Here is a 19111-nt window from a genome sequence, read left to right on the forward strand (position 1 = left end):
GCTTCAAAACAGCGGGAGAGGAGAGCGTTCCGAGAGCTTCACAACAGAGCGAGAGGAGAGCATTCCGAGAGCTTCAAAACAGTGCGAGAGGAGAGCCTTGTGAGAGCTTCAGAACAGTGGGAGAGGAGAGCATTCCGAGAGCTTCAAAACAGTGGGAGAGGAGAGCGTTCCGGGAGCTTCAAAACAGAGCGAGAGGAGAGCGTTCCGCGATCTTCTGAACAGCGGGAGAGGAGAGCATTCCAAGTGCTTCAAAACAGCGGGAGAGGAGAGCGTTCCAAGTGCTTCAAAACAGTGCGAGAGGAGAGCTTTCCGAGAGCTTCAAAACAGGGCGAGAGGAGAGCGTTCTGAGAGCTTCAAAACAGCGGGAGAGGAGATCGTTCCGAGAGCTTCAAAACAATGTGAGAGGAGAGCATTCCGCGATCTTCGAAACAGCGGGAGAGGAGATCGTTCCGAGAGCTTCAAAACAAGTGAGAGGAGAGCGTTCCGAGAGCTTCAAAACAGTGTGAGAGAAGAGCGTTCCGAGAGCTTCAAAACAGCGGGAGAGGAGAGCGTTCCGAGAGCTTCAAAACAGCGGGAGAGGAGAGCGTTCCGAGAGCTTCAAAACAGCGGGAGAGGAGAGCGTTCTGAGAGATTGAAAACAGCGGGAGAGGAGAGCATTCCGAGAGCTTCAAAACAGCGGGAAAGGAGAGCGTTCCACGTGCTTCAAAACAGTGCGAGAGGAGAGCATTCCGAGAGCTTCAAAACAGTGTGAGAGGGGAGCGTTCTGAGAGCTTCAAAACAGTGCGAGAGGAGAGCGTTCCGAGAGCTTCAAAACAGTGTGAGAGGAGAGCGTTCCGAGAGCTTCAAAACAGTGTGAGAGGAGATCCTTCCCAGAGCTTCAAAACAATGTGAGAGGAGAGCGTTCCGCGATCTACTAAACAGCGGGAGAGGAGATCGTTCCGAGAGCTTCAAAACAATGTGAGAGGAGAGCGTTCCGAGAGCTTCAAAACAATGTGAGAGGATTGCGATCCAAGAGCTTCAAAACAGCGGGAGAGCAGAGCGTTTCGAGAGCTTCAAAACAGTGGGAAAGGAGAGCATTCCGAGAGCTTCAAAACAGCGGGAGAGGAGAGCGTTCCGAGAGCTTCAAAACTGCGGGAGAGGAGAGCGTTCCGAGAGCTTCACAACAGCGCGAGAGGAGAGCATTCCGAGAGCTTCAAAACAGTGCGAGAGGAGAGCCTTGTGAGAGCTTCAGAACAGTGGGAGAGGAGAGCATTCCGAGAGCTTCAAAACAGTGGGAGAGGAGAGCGTTCCGGGAGCTTCAAAACAGAGCGAGAGGAGAGCGTTCCGCGATCTTCTGAACAGCGGGAGAGGAGAGCATTCCAAGTGCTTCAAAACAGCGGGAGAGGAGAGCGTTCCAAGTGCTTCAAAACAGTGCGAGAGGAGAGCTTTCCGAGAACTTCAAAACAGGGCGAGAGGAGAGCGTTCCGAGAGCTTCAAAACAGCGGGAGAGGAGATCGTTCCGAGAGCTTCAAAACAATGTGAGAGGAGAGCGTTCCGCGATCTTCGAAACAGCGGGAGAGGAGATCGTTCCGAGAGCTTCAAAACAAGTGAGAGGAGAGCGTTCCAAGAGCTTCAAAACAGTGTGAGAGAAGAGCGTTCCGAGAGCTTCAAAACAGAGCGAGAGGAGAGCGTTCCGAGAGCTTCAAAACAGCGGGAGAGGAGAGCGTTCCGAGAGCTTCAAAACAGCGGGAGAGGAGAGCGTTCCGAGAGCTTCAAAACAGAGCGAGAGGAGAGCGTTCCGAGAGCTTCGAAACAGCGGGAGAGGAGATCGTTCCGAGAGCTTCAAAACAATGTGAGAGGAGAGCGTTCCGAGAGCTTCAAAACAGAGCGAGAGGAGAGCGTTCCAAGTGCTTCAAAACAGTGCGAGAGGAGAGCTTTCCGAGAACTTCAAAACAGTGCGAGAGGAGAGCGTTCCGAGAGCTTCAAAACAGCGGGAGAGGAGATCGTTCCGAGAGCTTCAAAACAATGTGAGAGGATAGCGTTCCGCGATCTTCGAAACAGCGGGAGAGGAGATCGTTCCGAGAGCTTCAAAACAATGTGAGAGGAGAGCGTTCCGAGAGCTTCAAAACAGTGTGAGAGGAGAGCGTTCCGAGAGCTTCAAAACAGAGCGAGAGGAGAGCGTTCCGAGAGCTTCAAAACAGCGGGAGAGGAGAGCGTTCCGAGAGCTTCAAAACAGCGGGAGAGGAGAGCGTTCCGAGAGCTTCAAAACAGAGCAAGAGGAGAGCGTTCCGAGAGCTTCAAAACAGCGGGAGAGGAGAGCGTTCCGAGAGCTTCAAAACAGTGCGAGAGGAGAGCGTTCCGAGAGCTTCAAAACAGTACGAGAGCAGAGCGTTCCGAGAGCTTCAAAACAGTGTGAGAGGAGAGCGTTCCGAGAGCTTCAAAACAGTGTGAGAGGAGAGCGTTCCGAGAACTTCAAAACAGCGGGAGAGGAGAGCCTTGTGAGAGCTTCAAAACAGTGGGAGAGGAGAGCGTTCCGAGAGCTTCAAAACAGAGCGAGAGGAGAGCGTTCCGAGAGCTTCAAAACAGCGGGAGAGGAGTGCGTTCCGAGAGCTTCAAAACAATGTGAGAGGAGAGCGTTCCGCAATCTTCAAAATGGCGGGAGAGGGGAGGTTTCCGAGAGCTTCAAAACAGCGGGAGAGGAGATCGTTCCGAGAGCTTCAAAACAATGTGAGAGGAGAGCGTTCCGCGATCTTCGAAACAGCGGGAGAGGAGATCGTTCCGAGAGCTTCAAAACAAGTGAGAGGAGAGCGTTCCGAGAGCTTCAAAACAGTGTGAGAGAAGAGCGTTCCGAGAGCTTCAAAACAGAGCGAGAGGAGAGCGTTCCGAGAGCTTCAAAACAGCGGGAGAGGAGAGCGTTCCGAGAGCTTCAAAACAGCGGGAGAGGAGAGCGTTCCGAGAGCTTCAAAACAGAGCGAGAGGAGAGCGTTCCGAGAGCTTCGAAACAGCGGGAGAGGAGATCGTTCCGAGAGCTTCAAAACAATGTGAGAGGAGAGCGTTCCGAGAGCTTCAAAACAGAGCGAGAGGAGAGCGTTCCAAGTGCTTCAAAACAGTGCGAGAGGAGAGCTTTCCGAGAACTTCAAAACAATGTGAGAGGATTGCGATCCAAGAGCTTCAAAACAGCGGGAGAGCAGAGCGTTTCGAGAGCTTCAAAACAGTGGGAAAGGAGAGCATTCCGAGAGCTTCAAAACAGCGGGAGAGGAGAGCGTTCCGAGAGCTTCAAAACAGTGGGAGAGGAGAGCGTTCCGAGAGCTTCACAACAGCGCGAGAGGAGAGCATTCCGAGAGCTTCAAAACAGTGCGAGAGGAGAGCCTTGTGAGAGCTTCAGAACAGTGGGAGAGGAGAGCATTCCGAGAGCTTCAAAACAGTGGGAGAGGAGAGCGTTCTGGGAGCTTCAAAACAGAGCGAGAGGAGAGCTTTCCGCGATCTTCTGAACAGCGGGAGAGGAGAGCATTCCAAGTGCTTCAAAACAGCGGGAGAGGAGAGCGTTCCAAGTGCTTCAAAACAGTGTGAGAGGAGAGCTTTCCGAGAACTTCAAAACAGGGCGAGAGGAGAGCGTTCCGAGAGCTTCAAAACAGCGGGAGAGGAGATCGTTCCGAGAGCTTCAAAACAATGTGAGAGGAGAGCGTTCCGCGATCTTCGAAACAGCGGGAGAGGAGATCGTTCCGAGAGCTTCAAAACAAGTGAGAGGAGAGCGTTCCGAGAGCTTCAAAACAGTGTGAGAAGAGCGTTCCGAGAGCTTCAAAACTGAGCGAGAGGAGAGCGTTCCGAGAGCTTCAAAACAGCGGGAGAGGAGAGCGTTCCGAGAGCTTCAAAACAGCGGGAGAGGAGAGCGTTCCGAGAGCTTCAAAACAGAGCGAGAGGAGAGCGTTCCGAGAGCTTCGAAACAGCGGGAGAGGAGATCGTTCCGAGAGCTTCAAAACAATGTGAGAGGAGAGCGTTCCGAGAGCTTCAAAACAGAGCGAGAGGAGAGCGTTCCAAGTGCTTCAAAACAGTGCGAGAGGAGAGCTTTCCGAGAACTTCAAAACAGTGCGAGAGGAGAGCGTTCCGAGAGCTTCAAAACAGCGGGAGAGGAGATCGTTCCGAGAGCTTCAAAACAATGTGAGAGGATAGCGTTCCGCGATCTTCGAAACAGCGGGAGAGGAGATCGTTCCGAGAGCTTCAAAACAATGTGAGAGGAGAGCGTTCCGAGAGCTTCAAAACAGTGTGAGAGGAGAGCGTTCCGAGAGCTTCAAAACAGAGCGAGAGGAGAGCGTTCCGAGAGCTTCAAAACAGCGGGAGAGGAGAGCGTTCCGAGAGCTTCAAAACAGCGGGAGAGGAGAGCGTTCCGAGAGCTTCAAAACAGAGCAAGAGGAGAGCGTTCCGAGAGCTTCAAAACAGCGGGAGAGGAGAGCGTTCCGAGAGCTTCAAAACAGTGCGAGAGTAGAGCGTTCCGAGAGCTTCAAAACAGTACGAGAGCAGAGCGTTCCGAGAGCTTCAAAACAGTGTGAGAGGAGAGCGTTCCGAGAGCTTCAAAACAGTGTGAGAGGAGAGCGTTCCGAGAACTTCAAAACAGCGGGAGAGGAGAGCCTTGCGAGAGCTTCAAAACAGTGGGAGAGGAGCGCATTCCGAGTGCTTCAAAACAGTGGGAGAGGAGAGCGTTCCGAGAGCTTCAAAACAGAGCGAGAGGAGAGTGTTCCGAGAGCTTCAAAACAATGTGAGAGGAGAGCGTTCCGCAATCTTCAAAATGGCGGGAGAGGGGAGGTTTCCGAGAGCTTCAAAACAGCGGGAGAGGAGATCGTTCCGAGAGCTTCAAAACAATGTGAGAGGAGAGCGTTCCGCGATCTACGAAACAGCGGGAGAGGAGATCGTTCCGAGAGCTTCAAAACAATGTGAGAGGAGAGCGTTCCGAGAGCTTCAAAACAGTGTGAGAGGAGAGCGTTCCGAGAGCTTCCAAAAAGAGCGAGAGGAGAGCGTTCCGAGAGCTTCAAAACAGCGGGAGAGGAGAGCGTTCCGAGAGCTTCAAAACAGCGGGAGAGGAGAGCGTTCTGAGAGCTTCAAAACAGTGCGAGAGTAGAGCGTTCCGAGAGCTTCAAAACAGTACGAGAGCAGAGCGTTCCGAGAGCTTCAAAACAGTGCGAGAGGAGAGCGTTCCGAGAGCTTAAAAACAGTGTGAGAGGAGAGCGTTCCGAGAACTTCAAAACAGCGGGAGAGGAGAGCCTTGCGAGAGCTTCAAAACAGTGGGAGAGGAGCGCATTCCGAGTGCTTCAAAACAGTGGGAGAGGAGAGCGTTCCGAGAGCTTCAAAACAGAGCGAGAGGAGAGCGTTCCGAGAGCTTCAAAACAGCGGGAGAGGAGAGCGTTCCGAGAGCTTCAAAACAATGTGAGAGGAGAGCGTTCCACAATCTTCAAAATGGCGGGAGAGGGGAGGTTTCCGAGAGCTTCAAAACAGCGGGTGAGGATAGCGTTCCGAGAACTTCAAAACAGCAGGAGAGGAGAGCGTTCCGAGAGCTTCAAAACAGTGCAAGAGGATTGCGATCCAAGAGCTTCAAAACAGCGGGAGAGCAGAGCGTTCCGAGAGCTTCAAAACAGCGGGAAAGGTGAGCATTCCGAGAGCTTCAAATCAGCCGGAAAGGAGAGCATTCCGAGTGCTTCAAAACAGCGGGAGAGGAGAGCGTTCCGAGAGCTTCAAAGCAGCGGGAGAGGAGAGCGTTCTGAGAGATTGAAAACAGCGGGAGAGGAGAGCATTCCGAGAGCTTCAAAACAGCGGGAAAGGAGAGCGTTCCAAGTGCTTCAAAACAGTGCGAGAGGAGAGCATTCCGAGAGCTTCAAAACAGTGCGAGAGGAGAGCGTTCCAAGAGCTTCAAAACAGTGCAAGTGGACGCCGTTCCGGGAGCTTCAAAACAGTGGGAGAGGTGAATGTTCCGAGAGCTTCAAAACAGTGCGAGAGGAGAGCGTTCCGCGATCTTCTAAACAGCAGGAGAGGAGAGCGTTCCAAGTGCTTCAAAACAGTGGGAGAGGAGAGCATTCCGAGAGCTTCAAAACAGCGGGAAAGGAGAGCGTTCCAAGTGCTTCAAAACAGTGCGAGAGGAGAGCATTCCAAGAGCTTCAAAACAGTGCGAGAGGAGAGCGTTCCGAGAGCTTCAAAACAGTGTGAGAGGAGAGCGTTCCGAGAGCTTCAAAACAGTGTGAGAGGAGATCCTTCCCAGAGCTTCAAAACAATGTGAGAGGAGAGCGTTCCGCGATCTACTAAACAGCGGGAGAGGAGATCGTTCCGAGAGCTTCAAAACAATGTGAGAGGAGAGCGTTCCGAGAGCTTCAAAACAATGTGAGAGGATTGCGATCCAAGAGCTTCAAAACAGCGGGAGAGCAGAGCGTTTCGAGAGCTTCAAACCAGTGGGAAAGGAGAGCATTCCGAGAGCTTCAAAACAGCGGGAGAGGAGAGCGTTCCGAGAGCTTCAAAACTGCGGGAGAGGAGAGCGTTCCGAGAGCTTCACAACAGCGCGAGAGGAGAGCCTTGTGAGAGCTTCAGAACAGTGGGAGAGGAGAGCATTCCGAGAGCTTCAAAACAGTGCGAGAGGAGAGCCTTGTGAGAGCTTCAGAACAGTGGGAGAGGAGAGCATTCCGAGAGCTTCAAAACAGTGCGAGAGGAGAGCCTTGTGAGAGCTTCAGAACAGTGGGAGAGGAGAGCATTCCGAGAGCTTCAAAACAGTGGGAGAGGAGAGCTTTCCGGGAGCTTCAAAACAGAGCGAGAGGAGAGCGTTCCGCGATCTTCTGAACAGCGGGAGAGGAGAGCATTCCAAGTGCTTCAAAACAGCGGGAGAGGAGAGAGCGTTCCAAGTGCTTCAAAACAGTGCGAGAGGAGAGCTTTCCGAGAACTTCAAAACAGTGCGAGAGGAGAGCGTTCCAAGAGCTTCAAAACAGTGCGAGAGGAGAGCGTTCCAAGAGCTTCAAAACAGTGTGAGAGGAGAGCGTTCCGAGAGCTTCAAAACAGAGCGAGAGGAGAGCGTTCCAAGTGCTTCAAAACAGTGCGAGAGGAGAGCATTCCAAGAGCTTCAAAACAGTGCGAGAGGAGAGCGTTCCAAGAGCTTCAAAACAGTGTGAGAGGAGAGCGTTCCGAGAGCTTCAAAAATGAGCGAGAGGAGAGCGTTCCGAGAGCTTCAAAACAGCGGGAGAGGAGAGCGTTCCGAGAACTTCAAAACAGCGGGAGAGGAGAGCGTTCCGAGAGCTTCAAAACAGAGCAAGAGGAGAGCGTTCCGAGAGCTTCAAAACAGCGGGAGAGGAGAGCGTTCCGAGAACTTCAAAACAGCGGGAGAGGAGAGCGTTCCGAGAGCTTCAAAACAGAGCAAGAGGAGAGCGTTCCGAGAGCTTCAAAACAGCGGGAGAGGAGAGCGTTCCGAGAGCTTCAAAACAGTGTGAGAGGAGAGCGTTCCGAGAGCTTCAAAACAGTGTGAGAGGAGAGCGTTCCGAGAACTTCAAAACAGCGGGAGAGGAGAGCCTTGCGAGAGCTTCAAAACAGTGGGAGAGGAGCGCATTCCGAGTGCTTCAAAACAGTGGGAGAGGAGAGCGTTCCGAGAGCTTCAAAACAGAGCGAGAGGAGAGCGTTCCGAGAGCTTCAAAACAGCGGGAGAGGAGAGCGTTCCGAGAGCTTGAAAACAATGTGAGAGGAGAGCGTTCCGCAATCTTCAAAATGGCGGGAGAGGGGAGGTTTCCGAGAGCTTCAAAACAGCGGGTGAGGATAGCGTTCCGAGAACTTCAAAACAGCAGGAGAGGAGAGCGTTCCGAGAGCTTCAAAACAGTGTGAGAGGAGATCCTTCCCAGAGCTTCAAAACAATGTGAGAGGAGAGCGTTCCGCGATCTACTAAACAGCGGGAGAGGAGATCGTTCCGAGAGCTTCAAAACAATGTGAGAGGAGAGCGTTCCGAGAGCTTCAAAACAATGTGAGAGGATTGCGATCCAAGAGCTTCAAAACAGCGGGAGAGCAGAGCGTTTCGAGAACTTCAAAACAGCGGGAAAGGAGAGCATTCCGAGAGCTTCAAAACAGCGGGAGAGGAGAGCGTTCCGAGAGCTTCAAAACAGCGGGAGAGGAGAGCGTTCCGAGAGCTTCAAAACAGCGGGAGAGGAGAGCATTCCGAGAGCTTCAAAACAGTGCGAGAGGAGAGCCTTGCGAGAGCTTCAGAACAGTGGGAGAGGAGAGCATTCCGAGAGCTTCAAAACAGTGGGAGAGGAGAGCGTTCCGGGAGCTTCAAAACAGAGCGAGAGGAGAGCGTTCCGCGATCTTCTAAACAGCAGGAGAGGAGAGCGTTCCAAGTGCTTCAAAACAGTGCGAGAGGAGAGCGTTTCCGAGAGCTTCAAAACAGAGGGAGAGGAGATCGTTCCAAGAGCTTCAAAACAATGTGAGAGGAGAGCGTTCCGAGAGCTTCAAAACAGAGCGAGAGGAGAGCGTTCCGAGAGCTTCAAAACAGCGGGAGAGGAGAGCGTTCCGAGAGCTTCAAAACAATGTGAGAGGAGAGCGTTCCGCAATCTTCTAAATGGCGGGAGAGGGGAGGGTTCCGAGAACTTCAAAACAGAGGGTGAGGATAGCGTTCCGAGAACTTCAAAACAGCAGGAGAGGAGAGCGTTCCGAGAGCTTCAAAACAGTGCAAGAGGATTGCGATCCAAGAGCTTCAAAACAGCGGGAGAGCAGAGCGTTCCGAGAGCTTCAAAACAGCAGGAAAGGAGAGCGTTCCGAGAGCTTCAAAACAGTGCAAGAGGATTGCGATCCAAGAGCTTCAAATCAGCCGGAAAGGAGAGCATTCCGAGAGCTTCAAAACAGTGCGAGAGGAGAGCATTCCGAGAGCTTCAAAACAGTGCAAGTGGATGGCGTTCCGGGAGCTTTAAAACAGTGGGAGAGGTGAACGTTCCGAGAGCTTCAAAACAGTGTGAGAGGTGAACGTTCCGAGAGCTTCAAAACAGCGGGAGAGGAGAGCGTTCCGAGCGCTTCTAAACAGCGGGAGAGGAGAGCGTTCCGGGAGCTCGAAAACAGCGGCAGGGGAGAGCGTTCCGAGAGCTTCAAAACAGTGTGAGAGGTGAACGTTCCGAGAGCTTCAAAACAGCGGGAGAGGAGAGGGTTCCGAGCGCTTCAAAACAGCGGGAGAGGAGAGCGTTCCGAGAGCTTCAAAACAGCGGGAAAGGAGAGCGTTCCGAAAGCTTCAAAACAGCGGGAAAGGAGAGCGTTCCGAAAGCTTCAAAACAGCGGGAGAGGAGAGCGTTCCGAGAGCTTCAAAACAGTGCGAGAGGAGAGCGTTCCGAGAGCTTCAAAACAGTGCGAGAGGAGAGCGTTCCGAGAGCTTCAAAACAGTGTGAGAGGAGAGCGTTCCGAGAGCTTCAAAACAGTGTGAGAGGAGATCCTTCCCAGAGCTTCAAAACAACGTGAGAGGAGAGCGTTCCGCGATCTACTAAACAGCGGGAGAGGAGATCGCTCCGAGAGCTTCAAAACAATGTGAGAGGAGAGCGTTCCGAGAGCTTCAAAACAATGTGAGAGGAGAGCGTTCCGAGAGCTTCAAAACAGCAGGAGAGGAGAGCGTTCCGAGAGCTTCAAAAAAGTGCAAGAGGATTGCGATCCAAGAGCTTCAAAACAGCGGGAGCGCAGAGCGTTTCGAGAGCTTCAAAACAGCGGGAAAGGAGAGCGTTCCGAGAGCTTCAAAACAGCGGGAGAGGAGAGCGTTCGGAGAGCTTCAAAACAGCGGGAGAGGAGAGCATTCCGAGAGCTTCAAAACAGTGCGAGAGGAGAGCCTTGCGAGAGCTTCAAAACAGTGGGAGAAGAGAGCATTCCGAGAGCTTCAAAACAGTGGGAGAGGAGAGCGTTCCGGGAGCTTCAAAACAGAGCGAGAGGAGAGCGTTCCGCGATCTTATAAACAGCAGGAGAGGAGAGCGTTCCAAGTGCTTCTAAACAGTGCGAGAGGAGAGCGTTCCGAGAGCTTCAAAACAGAGGGAGAGGAGATCGTTCCAAGAGCTTCAAAACAATGTGAGAGGAGAGCGTTCCGAGGGGTTCAAAACAGCGGGAGAGGAGATCGTTCCAAGAGCTTCAAAACAATGTGAGAGGAGAGCATTCCGAGAGCTTCAAAACAGCGGGAGAGGAGAGTGTTCCCACAGCTTCAAAACAGTGCGAGAGGAGAGCGTTCCGAGCGCTTCAAAACAGCGGGAGAGGAGAGCGTTCCGAGAACTTCAAAACAGCGGGAAAGGAGAGCGTTCCGAAAGCTTCAAAACAGCGGGAGAGGAGAGTGTTCCGAGAGCTTCAAAACAGCGGGTGAGGAGAGCATTCCGAGAGCTTCAAAACAGCGGGTGAGGATAGCGTTCCAAGAACTTCAAATCAGCAGGAGAGGAGAGCGTGCCGAATGCTTCAAAAAAGTGCAAGAGGATTGCAATCCAAGAGCTTCAAAACAGTGCGAGAGGAGAGCCTTGCGAGAGCTTCAGAACAGTGGGAGAGGAGAGCATTCCGAGAGCTTCAAAACAGTGGGAGAGGAGAGCGTTCCGGGAGCTTCAAAACAGAGCGAGAGGAGAGCGTTCCGCGATCTTCTAAACAGCAGGAGAGGAGAGCGTTCCAAGTGCTTCAAAACAGTGGGAGAGGAGAGCATTCCGAGAGCTTCAAAACAGCGGGAAAGGAGAGCGTTCCAAGTGCTTCAAAACAGTGCGAGAGGAGAGCGTTCCAAGAGCTTCAAAACAGTGCAAGTGGACGCCGTTCCGGGAGCTTCAAAACAGTGGGAGAGGTGAACGTTCCGAGAGCTTCAAAATAGCGGGAGAGGAGAGCGTTCCGGGAGCTCCAAAACAGTGCGAGAGGAGAGCGTTCCGAGAGCTTCAAAACAGTGTGAGAGGAGAGCGTTCCGAGAGCTTCAAAACAGTGTGAGAGGAGAGCGTTCCGAGAGCTTCAAAACAGTGGGAGAGGAGAGCGTTCCGGGAGCTTCAAAACAGAGCGAGAGGAGAGCGTTCCGCGATCTTCTAAACAGCAGGAGAGGAGAGCGTTCCAAGTGCTTCAAAACAGTGGGAGAGGAGAGCATTCCGAGAGCTTCAAAACAGCGGGAAAGGAGAGCGTTCCAAGTGCTTCAAAACAGTGCGAGAGGAGAGCGTTCCAAGAGCTTCAAAACAGTGCAAGTGGACGCCGTTCCGGGAGCTTCAAAACAGTGGGAGAGGTGAACGTTCCGAGAGCTTCAAAATAGCGGGAGAGGAGAGCGTTCCGGGAGCTCCAAAACAGTGCGAGAGGAGAGCGTTCCGAGAGCTTCAAAACAGTGTGAGAGGAGAGCGTTCCGAGAGCTTCAAAACAGTGTGAGAGGAGAGCGTTCCGAGAGCTTCAAAACAGTGTGAGAGGAGATCCTTCCCAGAGCTTCAAAACAATGTGAGAGGAGAGCGTTCTGCGATCTACTAAACAGCGGGAGAGGAGATCGTTCCGAGAGCTTCAAAACAATGTGAGAGGAGAGCGTTCCGAGAGCTTCAAAACAATGTGAGAGGATTGCGATCCAAGAGCTTCAAAACAGCGGGAGAGCAGAGCGTTTCGAGAACTTCAAAACAGCGGGAAAGGAGAGCATTCCGAGAGCTTCAAAACAGCGGGAGAGGAGAGCGTTCCGAGAGCTTCAAAACAGCGGGAGAGGAGAGCGTTCCGAGAGCTTCAAAACAGCGGGAGAGGAGAGCATTCCGAGAGCTTCAAAACAGTGCGAGAGGAGAGCCTTGCGAGAGCTTCAGAACAGTGGGAGAGGAGAGCATTCCGAGAGCTTCAAAACAGTGGGAGAGGAGAGCGTTCCGGGAGCTTCAAAACAGAGCGAGAGGAGAGCGTTCCGCGATCTTCTAAACAGCAGGAGAGGAGAGCGTTCCAAGTGCTTCAAAACAGTGCGAGAGGAGAGCGTTTCCGAGAGCTTCAAAACAGAGGGAGAGGAGATCGTTCCAAGAGCTTCAAAACAATGTGAGAGGAGAGCGTTCCAAGAGCTTCAAAACAGAGCGAGAGGAGAGCGTTCCGAGAGCTTCAAAACAGCGGGAGAGGAGAGCGTTCCGAGAGCTTCAAAACAATGTGAGAGGAGAGCGTTCCGCAATCTTCTAAATGGCGGGAGAGGGGAGGGTTCCGAGAACTTCAAAACAGAGGGTGAGGATAGCGTTCCGAGAACTTCAAAACAGCAGGAGAGGAGAGCGTTCCGAGAGCTTCAAAACAGTGCAAGAGGATTGCGATCCAAGAGCTTCAAAACAGCGGGAGAGCAGAGCGTTCCGAGAGCTTCAAAACAGCAGGAAAGGAGAGCATTCCGAGAGCTTCAAATCAGCCGGAAAGGAGAGCATTCCGAGAGCTTCAAAACAGTGCGAGAGGAGAGCATTCCGAGAGCTTCAAAACAGTGCAAGTGGATGGCGTTCCGGGAGCTTTAAAACAGTGGGAGAGGTGAACGTTCCGAGAGCTTCAAAACAGTGTGAGAGGTGAACGTTCCGAGAGCTTCAAAACAGCGGGAGAGGAGAGCGTTCCGAGCGCTTCTAAACAGCGGGAGAGGAGAGCGTTCCGGGCGCTCGAAAACAGCGGCAGAGGAGAGCGTTCCGAGAGCTTCAAAACAGTGTGAGAGGTGAACGTTCCGAGAGCTTCAAAACAGCGGGAGAGGAGAGCGTTCCGAGCGCTTCAAAACAGCGGGAGAGGAGAGCGTTCCGAGAGCTTCAAAACAGCGGGAAAGGAGAGCGTTCCGAAAGCTTCAAAACAGCGGGAAAGGAGAGCGTTCCGAAAGCTTCAAAACAGCGGGAGAGGAGAGCGTTCCGAGAGCTTCAAAACAGTGTGAGAGGAGAGCGTTCCGAGAGCTTCAAAACAGTGCGAGAGGAGAGCGTTCCGAGAGCTTCAAAACAGTGTGAGAGGAGAGCGTTACGAGAGCTTCAAAACAGTGTGAGAGGTGATCCTTCCCAGAGCTTCAAAACAATGTGAGAGGAGAGCGTTCCGCGATCTACTAAACAGCGGGAGAGGAGATTGTTCCGAGAGCTTCAAAACAATGTGAGAGGAGAGCGTTCCGAGAGCTTCAAAACAATGTGAGAGGAGAGCGTTCCGAGAACCTCAAAGCAGCAGGAGAGGAGAGCGTTCCGAGAGCTTCAAAAAAGTGCAAGAGGATTGCGATCCAAGAGCTTCAAAACAGCGGGAGAGCAGAGCGTTCCGAGAGCTTCAAAACAGCGGGAAAGGAGAGCGTTCCGAGAGCTTCAAAACAGCGGGAGAGGAGAGCGTTCGGAGAGCTTCAAAACAGCGGGAGAGGAGAGCATTCCGAGAGCTTCAAAACAGTGCGAGAGGAGAGCCTTGCGAGAGCTTCAAAACAGTGGGAGAGGAAAGCATTCCGAGAGCTTCAAAACAGTGCGAGAGGAGAGCCTTGCGAGAGCTTCAAAACAGTGCGAGAGGAGAGCGTTCTGAGAGCTTCAAAACAGAGGGAGAGGAGATCGTTCCAAGAGCTTCAAAACAATGTGAGAGGAGAGCGTTCCGAGGGGTTCAAAACAGCGGGAGAGGAGATCGTTCCAAGAGCTTCAAAACAATGTGAGAGGAGAGCGTTCCGAGAGCTTCAAAACAGCGGGAGAGGAGAGTGTTCCCACAGCTTCAAAACAGTGCGAGAGGAGAGCGTTCCGAGAGCTTCAAAACAGTGCGAGAGGAGAGCGTTCCGAGCGCTTCAAAACAGCGGGAGAGTAGAGCGTTCCGAGAACTTCAAAACAGCGGGAAAGGAGAGCGTTCCGAAAGCTTCAAAACAGCGGGAGAGGAGAGTGTTCCGAGAGCTTCAAAACAGCGGGTGAGGAGAGCATTCCGAGAGCTTCAAAACAGCGGGTGAGGATAGCGTTCCAAGAACTTCAAATCAGCAGGAGAGGAGAGCGTGCCGAATGCTTCAAAAAAGTGCAAGAGGATTGCAATCCAAGAGCTTCAAAACAGCGGGAGAGCAGAGCGTTCCGAGAGCTTCAAAACAGCGGGAAAGGAGAGCATTCCGAGAGCTTCAAAACAGCGGGAGAGCAGAGCGTTCCGAGAGCTTCAAAACAGCGGGAGAGGAGAGCATTCCGAGAACTTCAAAACAGCGGGAGAGGAGAGCGTTCCGAGAGCTTCAAAACAGCGGGAGAGGTTAGCGTCCGACAGCTTCAAAACAGTGCGAGAGGAGAGCCTTGCAACAGCTTCAGAACAGTGGGAGAGGAAAGCATTCCGAGAGCTTCAAAACAGTGGGAGAGGAGAGCGTTCCGGGAGCTTCAAAACAGAGCGAGAGGAGAGCGTTCCGCGATCTTCTAAACAGCGGGAGAGGAGAGCATTCCAATTGCTTCAAAACAGCGGGAGAGGAGAGCGTTCCAAGTGCTTCAAAACAGTGCGAGAGGAGAGCTTTCCGAGAACTTCAAAACAGGGCGAGAGGAGAGCGTTCCGAGAGCTTCAAAACAGCGGGAGAGGAGATCGTTCCGAGAGCTTCAAAACAATGTGACAGGAGAGAGTTACGCGATCTTCGAAACAGCGGGAGAGGAGATCGTTCCGAGAGCTTCAAAACAAGTGAGAGGAGAGCGTTCCGAGAGCTTCAAAACAGTGTGAGAGAAGAGGGTTCCGAGAGCTTCAAAACAGAGCTAGAGGAGAGCGTTCCGAGAGCTTCAAAACAGCGGGAGAGGAGAGCGTTCCGAGAGCTTCAAAACAGAGCGAGAGGAGAGCGTTCCGAGAGCTTCAAAACAGCGGGAGAGGAGATCGTTCCGAGAGCTTCAAAACAATGTGAGAAGAGAGCGTTCCGCGATCTTCGAAACAGCGGGAGAGGAGATCGTTCCGAGAGCTTCAAAACAATGTGAGAGGAGAGCGTTCCGAGAGCTTCAAAACAGTGTGAGAGGAGAGCGTTCCGAGAGCTTCAAAACAGAGCGAGAGGAGAGCGTTCCGAGAGCTTCAAAACAGCAGGAATGGAGAGCGTTCCGAGAGCTTCAAAACAGCGGGTGAGGATAGCGTTCCGAGAACTTCAAAACAGCTGGAGAGGAGAGCGTTCCGAGAGCTTCAAAACAGTGCAAGAGGATTGCGATCCAAGAGCTTCAAAACAGCGGGAGAGCAGAGCGTTCCGAGAGCTTCAAAACAGCAGGAAAGGAGAGCATTCCGAGAGCTTCAAATCAGCCGGAAAGGAGAGCATTCCGAGAGCTTCTTAACAGTGCGAGAGGAGAGCATTCCGAGAGCTTCAAAACAGTGCAAGTGGATGGCGTTCCGGGAGCTTTAAAACAGTGGGAGAGCTGAACGTTCCGAGAGCTTCAAAACAGTGTGAGAGGTGAACGTTCCGAGAGCTTCAAAACAGCGGGAGAGGAGAGCGTTCCGAGCGCTTCAAAACAGCGGGAGAGGAGAGCGTTCCGGGAGCTCGAAAACAGCAGCAGAGGAGAGCGTTCCGAGAGCTTCAAAACAGTGTGAGAGGTGAACGTTCCGAGAGCTTCAAAACAGCGGGAGAGGAGAGCGTTCCGAGCGCTTCAAAACAGCGGGAGAGGAGAGCGTTCCGAGAGCTTCAAAACAGCGGGAAAGGAGAGCGTTCCGAAAGCTTCAAAACAGCGGGAAAGGAGAGCGTTCCGAAAGCTTCAAAACAGTGGGTGAGGATAGCGTTCCAAGAACTTCAAATCAGCAGGAGAGGAGAGCGTGCCGAATGCTTCAAAAAAGTGCAAGAGGATTGCAATCCAAGAGCTTCAAAACAGCGGGAGAGCAGAGCGTTCCGAGAGCTTCAAAACAGCGGGAAAGGAGAGCATTCCGAGAGCTTCAAAACAGCGGGAGAGCAGAGCGTTCCGAGAGCTTCAAAACAGCGGGAGAGGAGAGCATTCCGAGAACTTCAAAACAGCGGGAGAGGAGAGCGTTCCGAGAGCTTCAAAACAGCGGGAGAGGTTAGCGTCCGACAGCTTCAAAACAGTGCGAGAGGAGAGCCTTGCAACAGCTTCAGAACAGTGGGAGAGGAAAGCATTCCGAGAGCTTCAAAACAGTGGGAGAGGAGAGCGTTCCGGGAGCTTCAAAACAGAGCGAGAGGAGAGCGTTCCGCGATCTTCTAAACAGCGGGAGAGGAGAGCATTCCGAGAGCTTCAAAACAGCGGGAGAGGAGAGCGTTCCAAGTGCTTCAAAACAGCGGGAGAGCAGAGCGTTCCGAGAGCTTCAAAACAATGTGACAGGAGAGAGTTCCGCGATCTTCGAAACAGCGGGAGAGGAGATCGTTCCGAGAGCTTCAAAACAAGTGAGAGGAGAGCGTTCCGAGAGCTTCAAAACAGTGTGAGAGAAGAGCGTTCCGAGAGCTTCAAAACAGAGCGAGAGGAGAGCGTTCCGAGAGCTTCAAAACAGCGGGAGAGGAGAGCGTTCCGAGAGCTTCAAAACAGAGCGAGAGGAGAGCGTTCCGAGAGCTTCAAAACAGAGGGAGAGGAGATCGTTCCAAGAGCTTCAAAGCAATGTGAGAGGAGAGTGTTCCGAGGGGTTCAAAACAGCGGGAGAGGAGATCGTTCCAAGAGCTTCAAAACAATGTGAGAGGAGAGCGTTCCGAGAGCTTCAAAACAGCGGGAGAGGAGAGTGTTCCCACAGCTTCAAAACAGTGCGAGAGGAGAGCGTTCCGAGAGCTTCAAAACAGTGCGAGAGGAGAGCGTTCCGAGCGCTTCAAAACAGCGGGAGAGGAGAGCGTTGCGAGAGCTTCAAAACAGCGGGAAAGGAGAGCGTTCCGAAAGCTTCAAAACAGCGGGAGAGGAGAGTGTTCCGAGAGCTTCAAAACAGCGGGTGAGGAGAGCATTCCGAGAGCTTCAAAACAGCGGGTGAGGATAGCGTTCCAAGAACTTCAAATCAGCAGGAGAGGAGAGCGTGCCGAATGCTTCAAAAAAGTGCAAGAGGATTGCAATCCAAGAGCTTCAAAACAGCGGGAGAGCAGAGCGTTCCGAGAGCTTCAAAACAGCGGGAAAGGAGAGCATTCCGAGAGCTTCAAAACAGCGGGAGAGCAGAGCGTTCCGAGAGCTTCAAAACAGCGGGAGAGGAGAGCATTCCGAGAACTTCTAAACAGCGGGAGAGGAGAGCATCCCGAGAGCTTCAAAACAGCGGGTGAGGATAGCGTTCCAAGAACTTCAAATCAGCAGGAGAGGAGAGCGTGCCGAATGCTTCAAAAAAGTGCAAGAGGATTGCAATCCAAGAGCTTCAAAACAGCGGGAGAGCAGAGCGTTCCGAGAGCTTCAAAACAGCGGGAAAGGAGAGCATTCCGAGAGCTTCAAAACAGCGGGAGAGCAGAGCGTTCCGAGAGCTTCAAAACAGCGGGAGAGGAGAGCATTCCGAGAACTTCAAAACAGCGGGAGAGGAGAGCGTTCCGAGAGCTTCAAAACAGCGGGAGAGGTTAGCGTCCGACAGCTTCAAAACAGTGCGAGAGGAGAGCCTTGCAACAGCTTCAGAACAGTGGGAGAGGAAAGCATTCCGAGAGCTTCAAAACAGTGGGAGAGGAGAGCGTTCCGGGAGCTTCAAAACAGAGCGAGAGGAGAGCGTTCCGCGATCTTCTAAACAGCGGGAGAGGAGAGCATTCCGAGAGCTTCAAAACAGCGGGAGAGGAGAGCGTTCCAAGTGCTTCAAAACAGCGGGAGAGGAGATCGTTCCGAGAGCTTCAAAACAATGAGACAGGAGAGAGTTCCGCGATCTTCGAAACAGCGGGAGAGGAGATCGTTCCGAGAGCTTCAAAACAAGTGAGAGGAGAGCGTTCCGAGAGCTTCAAAACAGTGTGAGAGAAGAGCGTTCCGAGAGCTTCAAAACAGAGCGAGAGGAGAGCGTTCCGAGAGCTTCAAAACAGCGGGAGAGGAGAGCGTTCCGAGAGCTTCAAAACAGAGCGAGAGGAGAGCGTTCCGAGAGCTTCAAAACAGCGGGAGAGGAGATCGTTCCGAGAGCTTCAAAACAATGTGAGAGGAGAGAGTTCCGCGATCTTCGAAACAGCGGGAGAGGAGATCGTTCCGAGAGCTTCAAAACAATGTGAGAGGAGAGCGTTCCGAGAGCTTCAAAACAGTGTGAGAAGAGAGCGTTCCGAGAGCTTCAAAACAGAGCGAGAGGAGAGCGTTCCGAGAGCTTCAAAACAGCAGGAAAGGAGAGCGTTCCGAGAGCTTCAAAACAGCGGGAGAGGAGAGCATTCCGAGAGCTTCAAAACAGCGGGAGAGGAGAGCGTTCCGAGAGCTTCAAAACAGAGCGAGGGGAGAGCGTTCCGAGAGCTTCAAAACAGCGGGAGAGGAGAGCGTTCCGAGAGCTTCAAAACAGTGCGAGAGTAGAGCGTTCCGAGAGCTTCAAAACAGTACGAGAGGAGAGCGTTCCGAGAGCTTCAAAACAGTGTGAGAGGAGAGCGTTCCGAGAGCTTCAAAACAGTGTGAGAGGAGAGCGTTCCGAGAGCTTCAAAACAGTGTGAGAGGAGAGCGTTCCGTGAGCTTCAAAACAGTGTGAGAGGAGAGCGTTCCGAGAACTTCAAAACAGCGGGAGAGGAGAGCCTTCCGAGAGCTTGAAAACAGTGGGAGAGGAGCGCATTCCGAGTGCTTCAAAACAGAGCGAGAGGAGAGCGTTCCGAGAGCTTCAAAACAGCGGGAGAGGAGAGCGTTCCGAGAGCTTCAAAACAGCGGGAGAGGAGAGCGTTCCGAGATCTTCAAAACAATGTGAGATGAGAGCGTTCCGCATTCTTCTAAATGGCGGGAGAGGGGAGGGTTCCGAGAGCTTCAAAACAGCAGGAGAGGAGAGCGTTCCGAGAGCTTCAAAACAGTGCAAGAGGATTGCGATCCAAGAGCTTCAAAACAGCGGGAGAGTAGAGCGTTCCGAGAGCTTCAAATCAGCGGGAAAGGAGAGCATTCCGAGAGCTTCAAATCAGCCGGAAAGGAGAGCATTCCGAGAGCTTCAAAACAGCGGGAGAGGAGAGCGTTCCGAGAGCTTCAAAACAGTGGGAGAGGAGAGCGTTTTGAGAGCTTGAAAACAGCGGGAGAGGAGAGGATTCCGAGAACTTCAAAACAGCGGGAAAGGAGAGCGTTCCAAGTGCTTCAAAACAGTGCGAGAGGAGAGCATTCCGAGAGCTTCAAAACAGTGCGAGAGGAGAGCGTTCCGAGAGCTTCAAAACAGCGGGAGAGGAGAGCTTTCCGAGAACTTCAAAACAGTGCAAGTGGACGGCGTTCCGGGAGCTTCAAAA

At 52.7% G+C, this 19111-nt stretch overlaps 1 protein-coding gene across 1 annotated transcript in view; it reads left to right on the forward strand.

Annotated features, from left to right (window-relative positions):
* The window catches only part of LOC137374231 (axoneme-associated protein mst101(2)-like), a 39583-nt gene extending 20685 nt beyond the window's left edge, over positions 1–18898 (forward strand). The window contains exons 6-9 of the mRNA XM_068040018.1: positions 6377–6673; positions 10373–10508; positions 18415–18590; positions 18730–18898. Coding sequence (XP_067896119.1) covers positions 6377–6673; positions 10373–10508; positions 18415–18590; positions 18730–18898 — 778 coding nt within the window. The remainder of the gene's footprint in view (positions 1–6376; positions 6674–10372; positions 10509–18414; positions 18591–18729) is intronic.
* Positions 18899–19111: the final 213 nt, after the last annotated feature.

Source organism: Heterodontus francisci, chromosome 10 (assembly GCF_036365525.1).
Source record: "Heterodontus francisci isolate sHetFra1 chromosome 10, sHetFra1.hap1, whole genome shotgun sequence".
NCBI classification, from domain to species: Eukaryota; Metazoa; Chordata; class Chondrichthyes; order Heterodontiformes; family Heterodontidae; genus Heterodontus; species Heterodontus francisci.